Source organism: Apodemus sylvaticus, chromosome 18 (assembly GCF_947179515.1).
Source record: "Apodemus sylvaticus chromosome 18, mApoSyl1.1, whole genome shotgun sequence".
NCBI lineage: Eukaryota > Metazoa > Chordata > Mammalia > Rodentia > Muridae > Apodemus > Apodemus sylvaticus.
In genome coordinates, this window is record NC_067489.1 from 18,881,171 (window position 1) to 18,905,048 (window position 23,878).

General features: G+C 41.7%; 1 protein-coding gene and 1 non-coding gene across 2 annotated transcripts; one reads left to right on the forward strand and one right to left on the reverse strand.

Annotated features, from left to right (window-relative positions):
* Nucleotides 1–725: 725 nt before the first annotated feature.
* Nucleotides 726–16,356, reverse strand: LOC127669018 (beta-defensin 1). The gene is made up of 2 exons (XM_052162908.1): nucleotides 16,296–16,356; nucleotides 726–874 (listed from the first exon to the last, which is right to left on the reverse strand). The coding sequence occupies exons 1-2, from the start codon at nucleotides 16,354–16,356 to the stop codon at nucleotides 726–728; spliced, it is 210 nt and encodes a 69-aa protein (XP_052018868.1).
* On the forward strand, nucleotides 8,227–8,331 carry LOC127669056 (U6 spliceosomal RNA). Its single transcript, XR_007974267.1, has one exon. It is a non-coding gene; the product is annotated as a U6 spliceosomal RNA (small nuclear RNA).
* Nucleotides 16,357–23,878: the final 7,522 nt, after the last annotated feature.

Here is a 23,878-nt window from a genome sequence, read left to right on the forward strand (position 1 = left end):
CTTTTTCATCTTCACCTACTAAGAGTTGAAGATGAAGTTTTGGAGGCAGGTTATGAAAACTACCACATTGTGTGTGACATCGGGAGATGGAAGAGCATTTTCAGGGAAAACTGGACGTCATGATTGCTTTCATCCATTCTTTCATGTCTGAAGTCACAACAGCAAAAAAAGACCTGACACACAGATGTACTAGTCCCATCACAGATTTGTGATACACAACTATATTTGAAAATTGTGGCTGAATCTTTTTTAAAAAGCACTTACCAGGAAATCCAGGTATTGCCCGTGAAGGATGAGCTTTGGTTGGACAACTTTCAGTTATAAAGGAGTTTCTAATGCTAAGGTTGCAGTCAGGGTGTCATAGAACTGACTGCTGAGACCGTGGAAGAATCATCCTCTTTTAGATCCGAGGAGGCCTGAGTACCATGTTCTCTGTTCAATTTGGTGTAACCAAATTGTACTGGATGCATCTTGCATGGTGATAAAATTACATAGAAGTGATACCACTCAAATTGTGACCATCATTATTCAGGACCAGGCAGATGTTCTGGATTTTCCCACCTCTTGTTCTAAGCCCAACACTTTAAAAAAAAAATTGCTCTTGTAAACTGAGACATAAAATTTATTTTGATATGATGTAAATAAACTTCAAAAACATTTCATTTATTAAAACACTAATTTTACAATCCCTCGCTCATCCTTTATGTCCATTCTTCAAACCACTGTCAGCTCTTACAACAGTTGGGCTTGTCTGGTTTACAGGTTCCCTGTAGTTTGGTATTAGACGGGCAGCTGGAGCGGAGACAGAATCCTCCATGTTGGAGGCATCGGTATTGATCTGTTCTTCGTCCAAGACTTGTGAGAATGCCAACACCTACAAGGGGAGAACAGATATGTTTCAACTTTTAGCTGTAACTCCAAAGATTTGAGTAACGCTTGGTAAATGCAAGGCAGACAAGCTGGTAGTCCATAAGGGAATTCTCTCTTAAAGGCCATTGCTATGGAGTTGATCTTGAGGCTAAGGAGTCTACACTTTAATATTCCAGTATGAAGAGAGGATCACGAGCCCCTCCTCTGAACCAAAAAGCTATCAATACTAGATAGCTTCTAGGGAGAAAAAGATTGCACTTTCTTTAAAAGTATAGCCCCTGATAGCCAACCTTGCTCCAGTAGATGGTACTAAACCTATAAATAATTGGTGGCATAAATTGATTTCAGTGAATTATTTAAAAGAGGAGGGTGTTAAGAAGTTGGGAGAGAGGGGTATATGATGGTAGATCTAGAAGGAGTTCGGAGAATTGTAGGAAGGTAAAAATAACCAAATATATTGTATTAATTCAAAGAATTATTACAAAGATTATTATATTAAAATATGTATATGTGTATTCATCCTCATCTGACTTAAACTTGCAGAACAATGTGGCCATGAAGTCTCAGACCTAACTGAAAAAGGAAACCTAGTGGTTTGTATCTTTCAGGAAAGGAAGAGTTAATTACTTTAAGGGTTTGTCCCCTAGTACACCAACTATCCTCTAGTGGAACCCATACTCTCAGATATAGGCAGTGCCAACATGATTCAGGCTTGAAAAAAAAAAACCCTTGAACTAAGATGGAATGGGGTGTTAATGTGGGAGGAATCGCAGAGGGGTAAACATAATCAAACTATAATGCATGCAACTGTCAAAGATTTAATTGATGCATTAAATATGTATAGATATCATTGTGACATATATAACATGTATTATTCTGACATATATCACATACTGTGACATATAGTATATCATATTATAATATTATCTACACACACACACACACACACACACACACACAGTGTATTGAGGATTTTCTACACACTCAGAGACTTAACATGCAGCGACATAGCACCAGTGGCATAAGGGGCTGAGCAACTTAATGGCTCACAGACTCAGCTCACCAGCTGATCAGTCCACAGCCAGCTCCTACACTTATGTATTTATAGGCCTGCATGTAGAGGACACTCACAGAAATTGAGCCTAGTAGCCATCCTAGTGAGCAACGTGTCAGGCCAGAGCTTGGACTGAGGACCACTCTTTCTGCTATATGTTTTTTAGACATCAGAGATGAATGGCTCAATATGATTCTCCTAGCAACTAAACTGAAAGAGCACAAGAGTAGAAAGGGGGAGAAGCACAGACCAGAATGTAGACAGAGAGGAAAGGTAATATAGCAACTCCACATTTTCTTAGTTCATCAATAAAGTGAATCCAAAATATTGAAATGGTTGAAATTCCAGAGAAGGCATTCAACATCTAGTTTCTAAATCAAGAAGAATTCAAAGATAAGTGAAATGAAAAGATCATTGTGAGATTTAGATGAGAGACTCAGCACATTGGAAGGAACTTTCAGCAAAGGCAGATTCTAAATATAAATCATGGAAATAAAACAAACATGGAGAATCCAGTGGAGATAGATCACCACCACAGACTAGATCACTCACAAGATAGACTATAAAAAAGTTATCTTTGACAAAGCTTAGTCTTCAGGTGATAATAGAAAGAGATATCAGCTAAGGTAAATGGAAATCAATGATTGTAGATGAAAGTTACCAAATCTAGAGAGCAACTGTCCACTTTAGGAGAAGAAGCAATTCAAAAATAGACATGACCAGTGAAAAGATGATCCACAGCAAAGAAAAGTTAAGGTTATTTTAGCACAAAACAAAGAAAGACCACTTAAAGCTGCAGGCACAAGTGACAGGTTACTTATGAAGGCCCAGTCTCCAGAATTACAACAACAGATATCAGTACAAACATTAAAGACCAGGAGAGAGCACAGAGTGGTATACATTTCCAACCATTAGAGCAAATCTAAGTTAGACATCAGCTAAAACAGTTCATGTCTGCTGTGGTAGCACTGCAGAAGATAATTAAAAACATCCTATATCTATGAATATTATTGGTGATAATCATGAATCCTTGGAAAAAGCATACATTTCATGATACTAGTAAGTGAAAATTATGAGAATTAGGGAAGAATCAAACATTTCAAACCCTAGGGAGAAGTAAGGGAGGGAAAGAGAGAAAGTGAGAGAGGAGGAGGGGGAGAGGGAGAGAGAGAGGGAGAGAGAGAACAAGTATTAAAAAAAGGAAAAATTATTGGAATTAGGACAGCCTTTCAACAATAGTCCTAGACATAAATGGCCTTAATTTAATAGTTCAAGGACATGATGGCTGATTGATTTAACTAAAGACAAGACCCAACTGCTTGTTGACTGTAAAATCCAGCTGCACTGGAAAAGACACAACCTTAAAATGAAGGGATGGAAATAATTCTCTGATTAAATGTAATCTAAAAAGGATCAAGAGTAACTATATTCATATCCAAGCAAAGAGACTTTAAACAAACATTAGCTCCAAGGGAAGGAGAATGTCACTCTATAGTCACAAAGAACAGCCAGTCAGGAATATGTAATGAAGGAGGATGGGAGGGATGGGAGAATAAAGGGTCTTTCATTTTCTGAGAAAAAGCTTATTCTGTATATGACAGTGAGCTGCACCTGTGAAGCATTAACTATAGAGTTGCCTGAACAAGACCTGTACAATAACATCACTTGACATTACACCGTGGAGAGGAGGCTTCTCATGAGGCCCCACTCATAAATGAAGTTAATGGTTACTGAGAGAGGGAGAGAGATTCTGTCCCAGGGATGAGCCCATGACATGTTCTCCACTCCTAAACACACACACATATAATGCTAAATGGACAGAGCAGCTTGTCTTTATATATGTATAAGTATTTATGCATGAACACTAACAATCAGAGAAGAGGTAATAAGTTTGAGAGAGAGTGGGCACATATAGGAAGAGTTAGAAGGGGAGAGATCAGGGTGGAATTGATATAAATACAGTACTTGTGTATGAAAACCTCAAAAAATATAAAAGGAAGAAAAATGTAATTAATGCAATATATATATATTAGTGAATATATATTCACCAATTTGGGAGATCAAATCTCATAAAAACAACACTATTGGGTATAAAGAGATAGGTATATCAAGATTCAGTGCTAATGAATGGTATCAGTGCACTATTGTCATTAGATAATATTCTAGACAAAAATGAACAAAGAAACTTTAGAGTAATTGTAACATAGATCAAATGATTGTAAGGACAGCCATATACCATTCTATCACAAGGCTCTAGAATACACAAACCAAGTCTTAACAAATAAGTGTTGAAATATTTTCTATTTTATCAGATTACAATATAATAAAGTTAGGTATTAGCAATAAGAGAAATGATACTAACAGATAAATGTATTGAAAAATGTGAAGTTTGCTTTTGAAAAAAATCATTAGTTAACTGAAGAAATGGGGAGAGGGATTTAACTTTTTATAGAAGTCAGGTGATGGTGACACATTACTTTAATTCCAGCATTTGGGTGGCAGAGGCGGGTGGGTCTCTGTGGGGTCAAGGCCAGCTTGGTTTACATTGTTAATTGTAGGACATCCAAAGCTACACAGAGAAACTGTCTTTGGAAAAAAAAGAAAAAGAAAACAAAGCAAAAAAAAAAAAAAAAACCCAAACACCAGCAACAACAAAACAACCAACTAAACAGACAAAACAAAGTTCATAGATACAAATGAAATGGAAACAACCAATTAGCAATTACTACAACCCTATGTGTATACCAATTGTCAGTTTAAGGACATTTATAACTATCAGTGCTTATAATAAAAAAATAAGATCTCAAGTAAGATAATGATACACCTTGAGGTATTAAAAAAGCAGTATCAATCCAAACCCCAAATTAGTAACAAGGAAATAAGAGTGTCAGTCAGAGTTGAAAGTAATGAAAAGGAAACCCAGAAACAGTGAGAAGGCTCTGAGAAACAAAGGCTTGCTTCCTGGAAAAGGTAAGCGAGATAGACAAAGTCATGGCCACATTAGCTAGGAAATGAAGAAAGGATGAAAACTGACGCCAATATTACTGGAGATGAATAAGGAAGTATTATGTCTGATCCTACAGAATACTTGAAAAATTGTATTGGCATGCATTAGATAATGTAGAATAAATGGACACATTCTTGGACATATTTGACTTATAGTGAATTGAGATGATGTAGATCCACAGTGAACAGTGAGATTGAAGCAATAGTCTTTTCTACCCCTCTACTACTTCCACTCTCACAACCTGACCCCCCCAAAATCACCAGACCCCCCCATTTGACCCCCTGCCCCCACCTTCCACCTCTCCACCACCACCAACGAAAAATTCACTACTAGTGAAATATACTACAGCATTCTACCAGGTGCTTAAAGAACCTCACACTATTCCACAAAATAAGGAAAAGAAGATTTCCAATCAATTATCCAAAGTAGTTATTAGACCAATGCAAAAAGTTAGATAAGGGCCCACAACAACAAAAGAAGGCTATATGCCAATTTCCTTGATGAACAGATTAAAAATTCTGAATAAAATTCTTGCAACTATTTCAGCAACACATTAAAAAGTCAATGCATGCATGCTGGGCAGTGGTGGCACACACCTTTAATCCCAGCACTTGGGAGGCAGAGGCAGGCAAATTTCTGAATTTGAGGACAGCCTGGTCTACAGAATGAGTTCCAGGACAGCCAAGGCTACACAGAGATACCCTGTCATGAAAAACCAATAAAATAAAATAATAAAATAAAATAAAATAAAAAATAAAAAGTCAGTACATGATGATCAAGTTTATTTCATCCCACTTGTGCAAGAGTGATTCTGCATGTGTGAAATAAGCACAATATGACCGACCCATAAGCATAATAACAGGAAAAGATTTTTATAGCCATGACGATATATGCAGTAAACTTAATATCTTCTATGCTAAAATCCTGAAGAAACCAGGGATAGAATGATCATGCCTCAACGCAGCAAGATTTATATGTTACAAACTCATAGCCAGCATTATATTGGGTGGGAAAAAGAAAGTGTTTCCTTTAATACCAGGAAGGAGTTGACTGTATGTATTCTCACCACTTCTATTCAATATAGTGTTTCTTCTAATTATCTGTTGCTGTGATAAAACATCATGAACAAGAGCATCCTAGAGGAGAAATGGGGTTTATTTTGGTCTATGCCTCCAGTGTTGGGAATAGAGCCTATCACAGTGGTAAGTGCATGGTAAGAGTTGGGAAAAACATAGAGGCGGGAGCAGGGAGTCCGCTGATTACATTTCATCACACAGGAAGCAGGGAGAGAGAAAAGGAAGTGGAGTGAGGCTGTGTGTCTTCAGAAGCCTGTGACTTCTTCATCCAGCAAGGCTGCCCCACCTGAAGCTCCCATAACCTACTCCTAACAGTGTCACTTACTGGTGACACCTTGCTCAGATGCATGAGCCTATGGGGTATATTTCTCGTTCAAACCACATTATCCCTGAGGCTCCCTAAGGCTCATTGCCATCTCATGATGAGAATACATTTAATCCAACTGCAAAAGTCCTCATAGTCTTTAATAGCTACAACACAGGTCCAAAACCCAAAGTCTCTTCTGAGACCCAAAACAATGTCTTAATAGTGACCCCTGTAAACTTACAGAACAAATCACATACTTTCAACGTTAAACAGAATATACATTACCATTTCAAAATAAAGGATATGGGCACAGCAGGGGAAGATTAGACCAAAGCAACACTGAAACCCATCCTGGAAAACCCAAATTCTTTAGGTCCATATACTGCATTTGAAGCCACAGCTTCAAAAGGTTTGGATGGCACTGACTTTGTAGCTTTGCTGCCTGCAACATACATTTTTATTTTAGGCTGATTCCCGATTCCATTTCCTGAATACATTTCTCCTTGGCAGACATCTCATGGGTTAGGCATCTCAAATATATTGGGATCTCTGCAACCCAAACTTCACCATCACATCCTTATGCAATAGACCCCTAGGAAATCCTTTAAAGTACTCTGACTTTGACATGCATTGCCTGGCCTCCACCATTCTCTGAAACTGCAGAGAAAAAACCCATGATCCCCTTCATCTTGCATAGTTTTTCTTCAAAAAAGTACCACGTAAGTAACATGGTCAAGTTCTGCACCCAGGTTGAGATAGGCCCTGACCACTTCTGCAGAATCAGCTACAGAAGATTCTGAAAACAGAACTCTCACAACTTGGAGGCCCATCCAAGTGGGGTCTTGGCCTCACCACACATTTCCTGTTGGTTTTGTCCAGGTCATACAGCCTCTCTTCAACAAATACAAACTCTTTTCAGCATACAATTAAAGTCTTAAGTTTCCTTGTAACGTTTGCTGTCCAAACTGTAAATTTATTAATTTCTTTCTACCATGTTTGTTGCCCTAATAACCAAGCCACAGACTAAACTCTAGGGTGTGTTAAAATTTACTCCACAAAAACAACAAAATAAATAATTGCCTTTGAATTTAGACCCACACAAATTTTCAGGTCATAGGCAGAATGCAACTAGATTCATTGGCAAAATTTCACCAATGGTCTCTAGTCAGGTACAATTTGAATAATTTTCTCCCCTGAAACGTCATTAGCCAGAACTCCATTGTCTGAATTTCCTTTAGAATTGCTGTCTTCCAGGACCCCACAAAAGGGTTAGGGTTAGGGTTAGGGTTAGGGTTAGGGTTAGGGTTAGGGTTAGGGGTTAGGGTTAGGGTTAGGGTTAGGGTTAGGGGTTAGGGTTAGGGTTAGGGTTAGGGTTAGGGGTTAGGGTTAGGGTTAGGGTTAGGGTTAGGGGTTAGGGTTAGGGTTAGGGTTAGGGTTAGGGTTAGGGTTAGGGTTAGGCTTAGGGTTAGGGTTAGGGTTAGCCTCATTTATCTCTCTTTACAGAATTCAATGACTTTTCTAGTCTGCAGTTAACTACCTCCTCCAGTAAGGTTCCACTTCATAAAGGTTCCATAACCAAACACCATGAGAAACTCATGAACAAGTATTCAAATATGCGTTGATGGGAAACATTTCTTGTTCAAACCACAGCAGTGCTTGAATTCTTAAGTAGAGAAATAAGGCAAAAGAAAGAAACAGAAGGAATACAAGTCAGAAAGAAAGAAATTATATCAATTTGCATTTGATGTGATCCTATATTTAAAAAAAATCTAGAAAGAATCCACCAAAGGACACGCAGATATAAGAAAACATTTTCAGTAGGTGTGAGTTATATAATCAATATAGAAGAGTAAGTACATTCTTACAAATCAATAAAGAACTTGCTAGACAAGAAATAAGGAAAGCAAGCCAATGCTCGCTTCGGCAGTACATATATAAAATTGGAATGATACAGAGAAGATTTGCATGGCCCCTGCGCAAGGATGACACGCAAATTCGTGAAGCGTTCCATATTTTTAAGGATACATGTTTCACTATGTTCATAGCAGCCCTATTTATAATTGTCAGAAGTTGGAAAGAACCCAGGTATCCCTCAACAGAAGAGTGGATGCAAAAAATGTGGTATATATACACAATGGAGTATTATTCAGCCATTAGAAACAATGAATTCATGAAATTCTTAGGCAAATGGATGGAGCTGGAGAACATCATACTAAGTGAGGTAACCCTGACTCAAAAGATGAATCATGGTGTGCACCCATTAATAAGTGGATATTAACCTAGAAAACTGGAATACCCAAAACATAATCCACACATCAAATGAGGTACACGAAGAACGGAGGAGTGGCCCCTTGTTCTGGAAAGACTCAGTGAAGCAGTATAGAGCAAAATCAGAACAGGGAAGTGGGAAGGGTTGGGTGGGAAAACGGGGGGGGGGGGCGGGGGGGGAGGGAAGGGGACTGATGGGACTTTCGGGGAGTGGGGGTCCAGAAAAGGGGAAATCATTTGAAATGTAAATAAATATATCAATATATTTAAAAAAAACATTGAGGAAGTAATAATCTGTTCACTAAATGATGATAAGAAAATAATATTGGCATATAGGAGAATTAAAGGGGGCTCTTATTTTGTACCACATTAAAAACAATCTACTCAAAATAAATTAAATGCTCATGACAAAAAGAAAAAAAGAAAAAGAAAAGCAAGCCCATTCACATTGACCAAATATTTCACATTTCTGCATAATTTATGCAAAATTATTTTGCATATGCATAAAAACAATGTTAGAGACCTCTACAATTAAACCTCTAAAGAAAGAAAATGACACCAGGAAACAGACATTCCATACTTGTGAATCATCAAGGCAATTTCACCGCAAATGATCCACAGAGTGGAGGCATTTCCTATCATAAGTCTATGGCATTTTTCACAGTAATAGAACAAGATACAATCATTAAGTATAGAGTAACACAGAGAGCTCCAAATAATGGAAGCATTTCTGAACAGAAAGATCAACATTGAGGGATCCCAATACCTGGCTTCAAGTTATACTAAAAAGGGTCTGGAAAAAAGGCTCAGTGGTTATAAGCACTGGCTGCTCTTCTAGGGGACCCAGGTTCGATTTCTAGTAAGCATGGTGGTTTACTCTGGGAGGCAGAGGCAGGTGGATATCTGAGTTCCGAGGCCAGCCTGGTCTACAGAGTGAGTTCCAGGATAGCCAGGGCTATACAGAGAAACCCTATCTCCAAAAAACCAAAATTCAAAAACCAAAAAAAAAAAAGTGTTTAACTCCAGTTCCAGGAGATTGGATGCCCTTCTCTGACTTCTATAAGTACCAAGTGTTCAAGTGGTGCACACACATGCATGCACACAGTCCGTCCCTCCCCCCCCCCCCATTTAAAAGTTTATACTGAAGAGCCATAGTAACAAAAAATAGAAGGGATAGAAATAAACCTACACTCTTAAACGGTAATTCAGCTCTTGTCAAAGTTGCTGTGTTGATTGATTTTCATTATCAAATTGATTAGGCTAGGAAGTGATTGCCAGAATAGAAAACCATAGCTCTGTGTGTGTCTGTGATTGATTCCCAGAGAAGATTAACAAAAGGCAAAATACTCTGAGTAAGAACAGCAACATCCCATAAGTGCTAGAAACCTCACATTTTTATATTCTTATGACAAATATTTATGAATAGTGCATATCCAGACCTAGCTAAACAATTATAATTTATTCTAGGAATATAAACTAGAAAAAGTAACTCAACTTTAGAGAAATGTGTAGTTTTGAAGTGCTGGACTGGGACCCAGGGTGTATGGAGCCAGACTGTCATGTCCCACGAGAAGAATGATCCTACAAAGCTTAAGTGTAGAATGTTCTCTCTCATGTATGGCATGAGGGTGCCATGGAGTAAGTGTGATTCTACTGAGGCTGTAGAAGGGGAAGGATGAGGGGAGACTAGGAAGAGCAATGGAGCTTTGGGTATAATCACAAGACATTGCAAGTATGTATGGAAATAATACAATAAAAGCAGTTACGTTGTATTGTCTATATAATGTCAGTATTCAAGCCACACTCTGTTCCAGGACAAGGCTCTTGTGGGAGCTATCATAGACCATGACACCTCTCAAACTGACAACCCAGGATCCTAGATTGTGAGATCTCTCCCATTCTTACACCCTAGACTGCTCGTTTCTCCCTCATGACTGGCTGCTGTTCTATATTTATAGTTGTTCTCAGTTATCCAAGGAATATGACTTGAAGACAGGAAAACTGAATTTATCATCATAAACTCATAATATTTTAATTTTGTATAAATATGTTATATAATCCTGATTCTATACCAGACATTCCGAATCTCTACCCAGTAATGTTTCTCTACTTATTAATTTATTCTTTGAAAATTTCATAATTTTGAATAATACATTCTAGTGACATTCATCTCTCCACTCCAGCCTTACCTAAACTGGCATGAGACAAAAATCAACTTAGCATGACTTGGCATAGGCCAGATGCCTAAGGATTTAAGGATGAATGACCAAAAATACTAATGAAGAAAATATATTAAAAGACTGAGTGTAATATTTGAGCATTATATAAGAGAACTGTGAAAATAAATTTTCTTAAGTAGCCTTTTGGCAGCTAGCTACATGAGGAGGTTGGATCTGAGAATGAACACGCACCGATCAGGCTGCACATGGTGAGACTTTGTGTCCTCTGGTCTCCATCTCAAATACACCCAAGACCTGTGGGTGGAACTCTGGGGTTGTATAATGTAAGTATAGGCAAATGTGACGTTTCAAAATAAACATTGCAAGGGGAGATTAAAGACTTTCTGATGACAAGATAAAGTGTTCAGAGTAAAAGAACTTCAGGTGAGATGGAATGAGTTGCCAAAGGGTTTAAGAAAAATTGGGGCCCCAATTCACCCATCTCTCTCATTGATCTGCAGGTAGACTTGCCATACACGTGCAGAAAAGTCAAGGCCACGGGATAGAGTGTCGATGGAGGAACCACCTACAGTTTCCTGGTAGTGACTTCAGACCCACACTATGGGCTTGATGGTCAGCAGAGGCTGAATGGCCATCATAAAGAATAGCTCATCAGAGTCCTTGCTGTCTTGCTATTGAGAGAAAGTCTAACTCTTGGCCAGGACAAGGAAATGTGCTGTCAACATGTGGGGGACAGGCCAGGTGGAATCTGGTTCCTCCAACTGGAGGTGTTAAAAACAAAAGCCATTGTCAAATTGGAGTGGGGAGTTTGTGTAGTCGAGAGTGGAGGCTTGAGAGGATGAGGGACGTGTCTATCAGTCTGTTTAAGCCATGAGGGAAGAAAATCAACTACACTTGCCACTTGCAGAAATAAAACAAAACAAAACAAAACAAAAAACAAAAAACAAAAAAAACAATAACCAAAGGGTAAACTGGCTCAGGGATAAAAGAAGTCAGGCTCTCTTCTGAATTCAAATATCCTAATTCAGCAGGAAACTGAGGCCAGCTTCAGTCCTCTGCAGCACATCTGTTTACCATCACCAAGTTTGAATGCTCTGCTCATCTAGAATCTTCCTGAGAGAGAATGTGTGAGTGCTTAGCCCTTCAGGGAGCTTGGGGAATTGAGTAAAAGCATGCAGGGACCAGAGTGGGTATGTGTCCTTGTCACCAACCTGTCTGAGTCATGAAAAGATCTGCAGAGCAGCCCTGGCATAGTCCCCATGTGGAAGAGATCCTAGGACACAGATGACTCTCACAGAGCCGTCCCTTCAGCTGTGAGGTGAAACCCATGGCATTGCATTGATGCTGCTTTGCAGAATGTCTGTTGAACCTTCCACCCTGCTAACTAGGGGCCCTCTCTAAACAGACATGGAGGCTGCATTCCTGCTTTATTAGCTAACGAGATTGGTGATTTCTAGATGGGATCTGGACACCATAGAAGGTGAAATTCTATTACTGAAAGCTATTACAGGAAGTTGAAGGGACAGGAAGAATTAGGACAATCAGGTCAGGGCGGGGATTCCTGGATGAGACACTGAGAAGGAAAGGGTGGTGACTGGGGTCACACAGGGCTAGTGCCTGGAGTCATATGCCTGCTTTAAGGCAGGGAATAGGTTCAGCCTAACACAGTTGTGTCTAGATCTTGCAGGTGAGGAAGGTAGGAGTTTGTGGAGTTGCAAATGCCTGTATCAGTGGGCTGGATTCATTCTCTGTCCATCCGTGTTTAAGGACAGAAGGCAGGGGTGAGAGGAAGAGACATGGTTTTATTAGTGGGAGTTTCTAGTATCTGTCTCACTTGATCTGACCCTGACTCTCTCTGGATTCGCTTATAAGATTTCAAGCCCCCAACCCAGTGCTTCCTTACATAACCCCACTAAGGCCTGGAACTGGGCCCCCAACCTTTCATTATTTATCCATAAAATGTAGACATTGATTCCATGTTCCTCTTAGGAGTATTGTGAGAACTCAGTATAAATGTCCTATTCATTTCTTTCTATCTTTTTAACCATGCCATTTCTCTGCTTGACTGACACATAAAATGTCCTCTGTAGCTAGGACAGAGTTCTGCATCCAACTGTCTGAACCAAAGTGGTAGGGAGTGGAGGAGCCTGCAGAGGCTGTGGTAGGAACGTCTACTTGGAGTAATATGCCCTGATCAGCCCAGTTTACCATGGCATAGTAAGAATGTAGCCACGTCTTCTATAGTGGCAGCAAAAGACAGGAGCCTAAAATTATGGGGCATCCTACCACTGTTACTGTTGAGAAAGGAGGAAGATTTTAAACACCACGCCCACCAAAATGAGTTCTGTTTCTTCTCCTATCTCAACCTCTTCAAAGAAGCCTTTCTTGGTGTCTCAGAGGAGGCTAGCTCCTTTTTTCAGGTCTCTTGGCAGCTGAGCCCAGCAGCCTTTTCCAGGGTAGTTAGAGTTATACACCTGTATAATCAGTGTGTGTGTGCACACGTACGCACACTGTGCTCTCCTCTAGAGTTGAAGGTTTATAGAGAGTCTGAGATCTCTCTCTCTCTCTCTCTCTCTCTCTCTCTCTCTCTCTCTCTCTCTCTCTCTCACTCTTCCTTTCCTTGGCACTTATCTATTCATTTGTTGCTCACTAAATATTTGTTGCCAGCTTCAAGAACCCTTGGTTTCCAAAGACCTAGGTTGAGATCTTGTTGTGTTGATCTCATTTCTATTTTCACAGACTATTTGTACAGGGAGATAGTGGGGATTCCATTTCTTTTTCTGCCAGGAAGAAAAGCTGGTCTACTAGATGGGGGTCCCATGGACCAATTAGATGAGGCAAGGTCTAAGGACTCTATCAGACATAGGTATTGGGTAGATCACTGTCACCAATGAGAGCTCAAATGGGACATGAAATCGGGCCAGTGACATATAGCCTCCCAGAAACAGAACCCAGCACCTTCCACACCAAACTCTGAGTTTAGAAGATAGTACAGGCTCAGAGACAGTGTGAATAGAACAAATCAAGTGCCAGCAAATGCATGAGGTGATGGGTATAGTATAACTATAGGCATAACTGTTTCACAGTATATGCATTGCCCAAAACTGCATTTGGTATATTACAAACCTACATGATTTTTTTTTTACCTACAATCTATTTTGTTCAGATTATTTTTTGTTAGTATTATTTGTTTGTTTGCAAATATTGATTTACAAACAAAGTAAATCAAGAATTGTCAAACTTTGCACACCAAACTTAAGCCAAGCACATGCAAAGTCCACCAGCAGGCTGGCTCTGGAGACTCTTGGGAGCCTTCAGGTTTAATACAAAAGGCACTTAAGGGATTTCATTCTTTCTCCCCACCTAAAGCATAGGGGCCATAGCAGGTATCAATCCCAGAGAAAATACTTTTACTGAACAGTGCCCTTTGCTATGGTCAAAATAGAACTCAGCAGTATAGCAGGTGCTCCTTAATGGTCAAAATGGAACTCAGTGCTCCTTGAGGGTCTTCCCTGGCCCTTGGGACTCAGGGTGATCTAAGTACCATAATTTTGGCTTTGGGAATGAGATAGACTCTGATCTTTGCTATTTCCCAATAAGCAGCTGGAGAATTCTTATCTTAAAAGAATACAGTAGAGTGGCTCCACCAAGTAGATTATAGCAGTCCTCGTAAGTGTTTCTGGAGTTCAGCTCCATTCTTATAATGGATTATCAAGAACAAAGTGTGGATACTCTGGTCCTTCTTAGAAGGGGGAACAAAGTACCCACAGATGGAGATATAGAGACAAAGTGTGGAGCAGAGTCTGAAGGAAAAAAACATCCAGAGACTGCCTCACCCAGGGATCCATCCCATATACAGTTATAAAACCCAGGCACTATCGTGGATGCCCACAAGTGCTTGCTGTCCAGAGCTGGATATAGCTGTCACCTGGGAGGCTCTGCTAGTGCATGACAAATACAGAGAGGGAACTCTCATCCAGCCATTGAACTGAGCACAGGGTCCCCAATGGAGGAGCTAGAGAAAGGACCCAAAGAGCTGAAGGGGTTTGCAGCACCATAGGATTAACAACAACATGAGTCACCCAGTACTCCCAGAGCTCCCAGGGGGAAAAAACATCAACCAAAGAGTACACATGGAGTTACCCATGGCTCCAGATGCATAGGCAGCAGAGGATGGCATTGTTGGACATCAAAGGGGAGAGAGGCCACTGGTCCTGGGAAGGCACAATGCCACACGCAGTGTAGGGGAATACCAGGACAGGGAAGCGGGGAAGGGTTGACTGGGGAACAGGGTGCAGGGAAGACCAGGAAAAGGGACAACATTTGAAATGTAAATAAAAAATATATCTTATTTTTAAAAAAAGGGAGAAGTATGGCTGAACCTGCCCACCTTTGGGAGGTGGGCCAATTTCTATGGTTTAAATGAGTTGCCTAGCATCAAATTTAGAGTACTAGATAAAACTAAGAAGTCTTCATTCTGAAAAATATGCTTTTAAAATTTCTTGAATTTGGTCCAAGAGAAGGAAATTTCTCCTTCTTACTTAGCAAAAGGGTTCCAATCCTCCACTACCAAATATGCACCAGGACAGGCGCATCAAATAGCACGCGCTGGGTTGTCTGTGTGTACTGGCATTTTCTAGACCCTCAAAAAGGGTAACATTAAATGCACTTTTCTACCTCTCTAATGATCCATTACATCACTATGCAAAACAATGTGTTGAAAATGTTCCTGCACCCAGATTTCACAGGGGAAAATTGGGGCATAACTTATTTTCAAATGCATAACTTCAGAGGTTAGCAGGAGAACCTGGAGAAGAGCACAGCAGGATTTTTTTCAGACAATCTCACAATGAAAATTTCTTCCCTAGAACCCTCCTGCTATGAATATGTAAACTAAAATTCAGAAATATATGACATTCTTAATGTGACCTTGAGAAACAGCTGTGGGGAACATATTTCCTTAATCAGGGCCCTACTGTCTCCCATGCCAGAGACAAGCTGGTCCGGCCTAGAGAATCCCATCTGGACAAACGTGAAGCCCTTCCATTTGACTGGTAAGATCTTGCCTGAAGAATGTGGCTACCAGGGAATGTGAAAGGTCACCTGTCATCTCTTGACTGCATACCTGGTGTTTCCAGGCATTTACAACTGGCTGAGCTGGCTTGGTGAAGGGACAGGGGCACTTTGCCTGCAGCAGGGAGGCTCCACCCAGAGACCTAGCTGAGGCTAGTGTCTGTCTCTGGATCAAAAAGCTAGTCTCTCAATGTGAAGAGTCTTGCCACAGCCAAAGCAGACTCCCACACAAGATATCTCCTATGTTCTAAGGACAAACATCATAGCTTGGAGATACCCATTACTCTCTGAATACACACCAGGCTTGTTTTGCTGCTGTCCAAGACTGTTGACCACAGGTCATGCAGGATACTCTGTCACTAGATTCGGAAGACCAGGCGGCAGCAGCTCTTATCTGTTCCCCTTTGGCCACTGTGTCCCCAGTCCCAACCAGAGCCATCAACAAGTTCCCAAAGCTCACCTGGCTCCATCTGGGAGAAAATACAAAATAACATCATCAGGAGAAAGTAATGAGTTTTCATGGCGGTGGCAGTCAGTCCAGAGTGCAGAGAGGACGTGAGACTCCCAGGTAGCTGAGCTGAAGGATGAGGCTTGAATGAGCTTGTTTTTTTTTTATAGGAACACTGGTTGCATAACCTCATAAATGAGCTGAAGGGAGGCGTTGCAAACCACAGTCAAGTTCTAATGACACCTTCACGCTGTTCGCCTTGACTAGAGTCCAAGTCCCGTGGGCACATTCCCTCTCTCCAGCTTGAGCTGGATTTTATTTTCAGCCTGGAAAATGGAAACAGGTATCTGGTGTCAGGCCTCTTCTGTCTCTCAGGATGGGATTCTAAGAGACTCCAGGCAAGGCAGCCCCATTGGGACCCCCCAGGTTAGATAGATTTAGAGAGCCTATAAGAAGCCCAGCAACCCAAACAGGTGACTCTCTGGCTCTAGGCTGCCACAGTTCTCTTCCATTTACTATGCCCAGGATTTATTTCCTCCTATCATAAAGGTGAACTGATGTCAGGGATAGAAGCCACAGTAGGTTTGCTTTCTCATCCCCCTGTATCCAGACCTTCTTCCCTGAAAGTCTCAAACCAGCTACTGTTTCCATTTGGGGATGTGTTACTGGGGTTTTCCAACTCTGGTTCTCCAGACAGCATCTGAGCTAAGGCCAGGGAAGTGCAACTGTTCCTTTGGTGTGTGTCCTTAGCTAGGCTCCAAGTGTTTGGGGTACCTTAGTGTTTTAAAATATCTTATTTTGCATTGAACTTCCAGTGCAAATCTATGAACAGATTTCCTGGAATATTGTGAAGGATCTTATTTACAAGCAGCAATAAGCACTTCTGCCCAACATGTAAGAGTGGAGTTTATTAAGGGGATATTGAGAAGCTCGTAGAACCCTCGTTGAGGCTGGAGGACTGGGCTTGTGGCTGAGCTGCGAGAAGAAGGACTAATCTGAGCTTCTTTTTGTTTGTTTTGTTTGTTTGTTTGTTTTTGTTTTTTGTTTTTTTTGGGTTTTTTGGAATTGGTTTTTTTTTTTTTTTTTGGATTTGTTTTTTTTTGTTTTTTTTTTTTTTTTTTTGAGACAGGTTTTCTCTGTATAGCCCTGGCTGTCCTGGAACTCACTCTGTAGACCAGGCTGGCCTTGAACTCAGAAATCTGCCTGCCTCTGCCTCCCAGAGTTCTGGGATTACAGGCATGTGCCACCACCACCTGGTTAATCTGAGCTTCTTGATCTGGTGAGGATCCTAGGCTGTAGCCACACTATAGGAGACTCTACAAAAACTATTAGACTCCATAGAAACTACTCTAGCATAGACTTTATAGAAACTACTGCCACCACAAGCAGAATACTTTTCTATGCCAAGACATACACCTTTTGGATATTCACAGCACCCCAAATACACACACACACACACATACACACACACACATACACACATGCACACGCAAATGCACACGCACATATACACATAAACACACATCATACTATACTATACACACAAGCATACACATACAAGTATACACACAAACATACACACATAAACACACAAATAGACACACAAACAAATATACAAAAGCATACACATATATATAACCATCTATTTTTCATTTTTCTCTATCTATCTACATATATATGATAATAGATATATAGATACACATATCTATCTCTTTCTTTCTCTGTGTCCCTGTCTTTCTCTGTTTCTCTCTTTCTGTTTCTCTGCCCTTGTCTTTCTCAGTCTCTGTCTGTCTCTAATGTACACACACACACACACACACACACACACACACACACAAACACACACTTGCTCTGTAAGAAAGTTGCCACTTCAGGAAACTTAAGGGCTTACCCTGTAGTGGAAAATAAATATAGCTTCTGGCTCCATTTCTTACTGTGGGAATCCCAATCCCATCAGGAAGCAGTTGACACAGAGACTTGCCTCTCTGGGTAATAATACCACATCTTTATGGATTGGCGTGGTTGTAGAGAAAGGCATATAGCATTGTGTACTCATGTCATCCTGCAGGACAAACAAGGTAACAATTTTTTTTTTAATAAAACATCTCGAAATTCTAATGCTAGGTGTCATTAATCACAGCTTAAGGAATTCAGGGAGTGGTCAGACTCTAAAGGATGATTCTGATTTTCAGAAGTTTTCTGCTCTGAAGCTTGGAGACACTTTGCTTTTAAGGCTCTGCTTATAGACCCACAGCCATGCTGTGGTTAATTGTCTAGTTTGTTTCTCAGAAAGAACCTTCATTCCAATGTGGAAGCCTCTCTCTTTCTCCACATTCCTCAACAGTGCTTGTGGGGTGAGTATGTTTTTTGCTTGGTACCTCCATAAGGTTGAGGGGTGATGACTGCCCTGAAGGCTAGGTGCAGAGCGTGGGCGGTCTACTCCAGCAGTATGTTTCTGGGGTATTCACACAGAACCTGATGCAGCATGTTTCCACAGAAAGTATCTGTGGCTTCTGATAAGGTAAGGTTCTGACCCTCCTCCATTAGAAATCACAAAGTGATTTCTTCTATCAGTGGTCCCCTGTTGGCAGGAGATAACAAAGGAGACACTCTTGTCCTTCTCCCCAGGAATCCTCCCCTTTATTACAATGCTTCTAACTTGGAGCTATCTCCCACTAGCATATAAACATACTCCGTAAAGGAAACTACCAGTACTCAGTCTGTTGTCTCATCTCTAAACTATGACGTGGTAGGTGGGGCCAAGGATAGACAGCAGGTTTGTCTGATAGTGGGGATATCAACAGTGCCTAATTTGTCCAGAATCATCACTTACTGACAAGTCAAATCACAGACTCACACTATCTAAGATAGAAAGGACTTAACCAACAGCTACTCCAGGGAGTTCCTGTGTTCTGTGGGAACCTAGGGCCACATCAAGCAAGGCTTTGCCCAATCAAGACCTGAACAGCTGGGATACCTTTATGTCATTTGTCAGACCTCATAGATGAGCTTTAGTATAAGAAAGGTGTTAGGGTAGCTAGGAAAGGAAAGAGAAAGTGAATCTAGTTTCAGAGGGTCAGATGTTTTGTGGATACAGAAATTAGTTCCAGAATGAAGAGATTGGTTCAACATTACACCATGGCTGACGGAGGGACATTGGAAGCTGTCATTGAGCTTTCAGGTAAACAGTTCGTGACTCAACTGTTCGAGTCCTAGGACTGGGTTACTCCACCTGGGCTAAGTTGGATGATGCCACCCACAGAGTCCTTAAGCGACTTTTCACCCTTGACCTTGATTCTAGCTCAGGGTCATGGGCTCTGAGCATACTTTTGTCTCTTCCCGTGCTCTTGACTTACTAAGATCTACATTTGCTTCCCGTCATTGCTTGGGTGTTCTTTGGGTATATGTCCACATTATGTAAATCTACATCCATGATGGTCTCTTTAATGTTGGGGACTGAGTACACTTGGCCATCAGACTTTAGGAGCCCTTGGGGTGTTTGATGCTAACATCATTGAAAAACAAGCCATTTGGAACCATTTCAGAAATTCAAAGAATGAATGTGCTTTCATTCAGTTTATTTTGCACACAGAGAAGAAGTTTGCAAGCCTTCAACAAAGAAGCAAATCTATACAGTATGCTCCGCCAGTTCAGCCAGTCTTCCCAAGACTGCTATAAACCACTCTTTGCTGCTGAGGTTTTTGCTGATTAAATTTACAGAAATAGAAAGATTCCAGGAGTCTAGAGCTGCTATACCTGTCAGCACAAGAATCGGTGATAAGCAGAAAGAGGATCAGGAAGGGAAGGAAAAGTAGAAGAGGTGGGAGGAGGAGGAAGGGGAGGGAGGAGGAGAGGAGGGAGGAGGGGAGAAGGGGAAGAGGAAGGGGAGGGAGAGGAGGATAGGGAGGAGGGAGAGGAGGATAGGGAGGAAGGAGGAGGGGAAAGGAGGAGGAGGAGGGGGAGGAAGGAGGAGAGGAAAGAAAGGAGGGGGAGGGGAAGAGGAGGCAGTGACCTGGTGAGAAATCCAAAGGAAGAGGAAGAAGGCCAACTCAGAGGCAGGGCTAGGCTGAACTGGCTGAACAGGATCTTAGGCAAGGCATGGGTCACCTGTCATCCTCAGGTTCAATTTCTGGACTTTTATAATATTTTCAGAATCAAATGTTCAGGCCAGCAGCCCTTCCTGAGCAGCCTCTGGAGGACAGTCACTGGTAGCATGTGCCCTTTTGACACTTTCTCCAAATGACCACTGCTTTGAAGTTGCTTGTGTGTTTCTGAAAGTAAACACTTCCCAGGTTAGTGTTTTGAAGTTAAGGTGGATCTGACAACCTTCTAACTGCTGTAATCCAGGCCCTTCATTGTTCCCATTCCCAGTCCACAGTGCTGTAACCTTATCTTCAGTAGAATTATTGAAAGACTTTATCTTCATTTCTACTTTATAGCAATTTAGGAAGTAGGCTTTGTCTTAATGGGAGAGGCAGTTTCCACTGGACTAGGCAACACACACACACACCATTTCCCTTGATTTATTAACTCAACTAATATCAAAAGTAGTCAACTTCTTTCTGAAATAATGGAACGATACAGCAGCATCTGTTCTACAGAGAAAAAGTCCCTACCAGGGATGGTTACTCTGATTCCTCAGACAAAAGGACACCAGTCTCCAGGTGAGATGTGTGGCCCAGCTATTGTCAGAATCAGTTCCCACAGCAATTCCATGAGCTGGGTAGTGTTAATCTGTTTTAATTCCTGACACCTGGTTGAGAGTCTGAGCACTTGCCCAGTGAAAGAGCTTGAGTCCTCATTAAATAGCAGTCGACTGTGTCCCGCTGGCAGGAATCATTCATTTGCAAACCCAATAGTCACCTTCTCTTCCTGGAAAATGAATAGATTGGCCTGGTGTGCCTGGAAGGAACTCCAATACTCTTCCTCATTCTGAGAGTGAGTTACCACTCCCGGGCTGGTAGAAAATGAATGGATTGGGCTGGTGTGCCTGGAAGGAACTCCAATATTCTTCCTCATTCTGAGAGTGAGTTACCACTCCCGGGCTGGCAGATAGATGAAGGTGTCATTCTTTAGGTCTAACCAGACTTCCACTTTCCACCAGCCTCCATCTGTGACAACTCAGGTCCCCATGACATTTTTCCTCCTCTCCACCTTTGTGAGACAGGTTCCATAGCCTGGATACAGTTCCCTCACCACTGTGTTAAAATCTGTCCACCTGGGACCTGGGACTCTTTCCCAAACCCCTATAATCTGCCCCCCACCCCCGCTATCCCCCCAAATTTTGAATGTTGCTCTTTACACATACTTTCCCAGTCTTCTCTGTGTCTGTTTTGAAACATGGGCACACCTATCATCTTTGTATGAGAATGTGTAGGTTAGTGTTCAGATTCCTGGAGACTAAACCAGCAAGGACTGTGGGTAGAGCACAGCAGCTCAGAGGCTTCTTGATGACCTCAAACACAGCCATCTTGCACTGCTCCCAGGCTTATTCATGTGGCCACTGGGTGGGCAGCCTCCTGCGGGTGCCTGTGCTAGGTCCCCTGCTAGGTGTAATGTCACCTGTGTGTGTGTGATGTCACCTAGTGATGTGTGAGATGCTCTATTGACTCCATCTTAGAGAAGACATCTGGAATGCCATGCCAGGTAGCAGCTATCTGGTGTGGTTCCCAGCCTGATGTGTCTGCACAGTTGGACTCACACCTTCCTACTAGAAATGATGTGGGTGGACATTTTTTGTTTGGTTGGGTTTTTTTGTTTTGTTTTTGTTTTTTGCAGCTGGCAGTTCCTGGATCTACAAATGCTGCCAGTCCTGGTTCTTGGTTCTAATATGATGCTTAGATAAGTCTAGAAGAAAAAGGAAGAGTAGTGAGCAAGTGTGGCCATGTCACCTGGATGAAGGTAAGCATGGCTTTTTGTACTAGAAGTGACCCTTGGAGGGACAGGTCTTCTCATGGAACACAGGCAAGAGGAAAGTTTGTTCCAACTTGCTGCAAATCCGCACCATAATTTCCATTAAAGGTGTTCAGAATCCAAGCCTGTTTTTAGTTTTTAAATGTTGAAGTTTCTGAATGAAAATAGAGAATCAACCAAGCAGGAGAGGGTAGGAAAGGTGAAAGTGTTGTCTTTTGAAACCTACTGCTTCCTCCCCTAGCATACCTCACCCTTGCTCCCAGCTGCCTTCCAGTTAAGCCCCAGCAGACCAGGCTAGGGGCTGGAATCCAGGGCCCTGAGGAGTTTGGCAAGTGATCAGACAGATGCTTGCTGCACTCATTCTGGTGCCAAGCCAATCTTTCTAGTCAGGGCAAACTGCTGGTTCTGTCTCTACAAGAGATACGAGGGTCATTCTCAAAGGATGAACCATTTGGCTCCAACAAGGGCCCAGCCAAAGTCTTCAACAAGCCATATTCTATGTATCACCCCCAACTGTATGTGTGTGTGTGTTTCTGTGTGTGTGTGAGTGTGAGTGTATGTGTGTGTGGGGGGGTATGTGTGAGTATGTGTGTAGGTATGTGGTATGTGTGAGCATGTGGAGGGTGTGAGTATGTGTATAGGTATGCATGTGTGTGAGTGTGTGTGTGTGTGTGTGTGTGTGTGTGTGTGTGTCTCAAGGTCTCACTTTGTATCACAGGCTGATCTTGAACCAGAATTTCCTGCCTCAGTCTCCCCAATGTTGAGAACACAGGAGTGCACACTCATGCCTGGTATGGTCTATCAGTCATGTTCTCAAGTGTGTTTGTGTCACATGATTCCCAAGCCCTTGCACGACGTCCTACACTTGGATCTGGGATCCAGGATGGATGATCTCCTTTCTGGAGAATACCATCATGACATCTTTTTCCATTACTACTTGGGTTGTGGGGTTGTTAGTGCCATATGACAGGCTGGACCTGCTGACTTGGGTCCTTCCTGAAGAACTCAGGTGGCTTCAGCAGAGGTGCTTAACTCCCAGTGACTCAATCTCTCTGTGTGAGTCACTTTACTTGAGTGTCAAGTGTGCCTCCTGAGTCAGATCACTGTGAGGATTGAATACATTATGGAGTTATAACCATGCTGGGCCCAGCAGGTGCTTCTGGGTTGTTTCTCTCCCTTCTTTAGGCACCTGGCTTCATGCCCACCTTGAGACCGGAGTTTCTTGTGTATCCAAGTGATATGCCTCTCACCTGCACATTGTGTGGTCTCTACTGGGTTGCCAGTGATGTCCTCTAACCCAAGGTCCATGGTCCTCATTCTACTGTAGCACCCTGAGTTGCCCAGCCTTAGACTCAGATGATGAGGACAGTTGCCTGAATTGTCACTAGCTTTGGGCTTCCTTCGGTGACTGGTTTTTATTTTCATTAAACAAATAGTTAGGTTGATATATTACATATAATTTACTGTATGTAGAGGTTTTTTTTTTTTATTGTATGTGGCCATGGAGTGTGTGTCTAAATAGAGCCAAACTTATGATTTAGCATTAAAACTTTTAGAGTAAGGTATGCCATTATGCTCATATTATAATTAAGGAAATCCATCCTGAAGGAATCCGGCTAGGAATTGGTTCCTTCTCTGTTCCCAGATGCCCTACACCTTTGCTGGGAGAGGTAGGGCAGGGT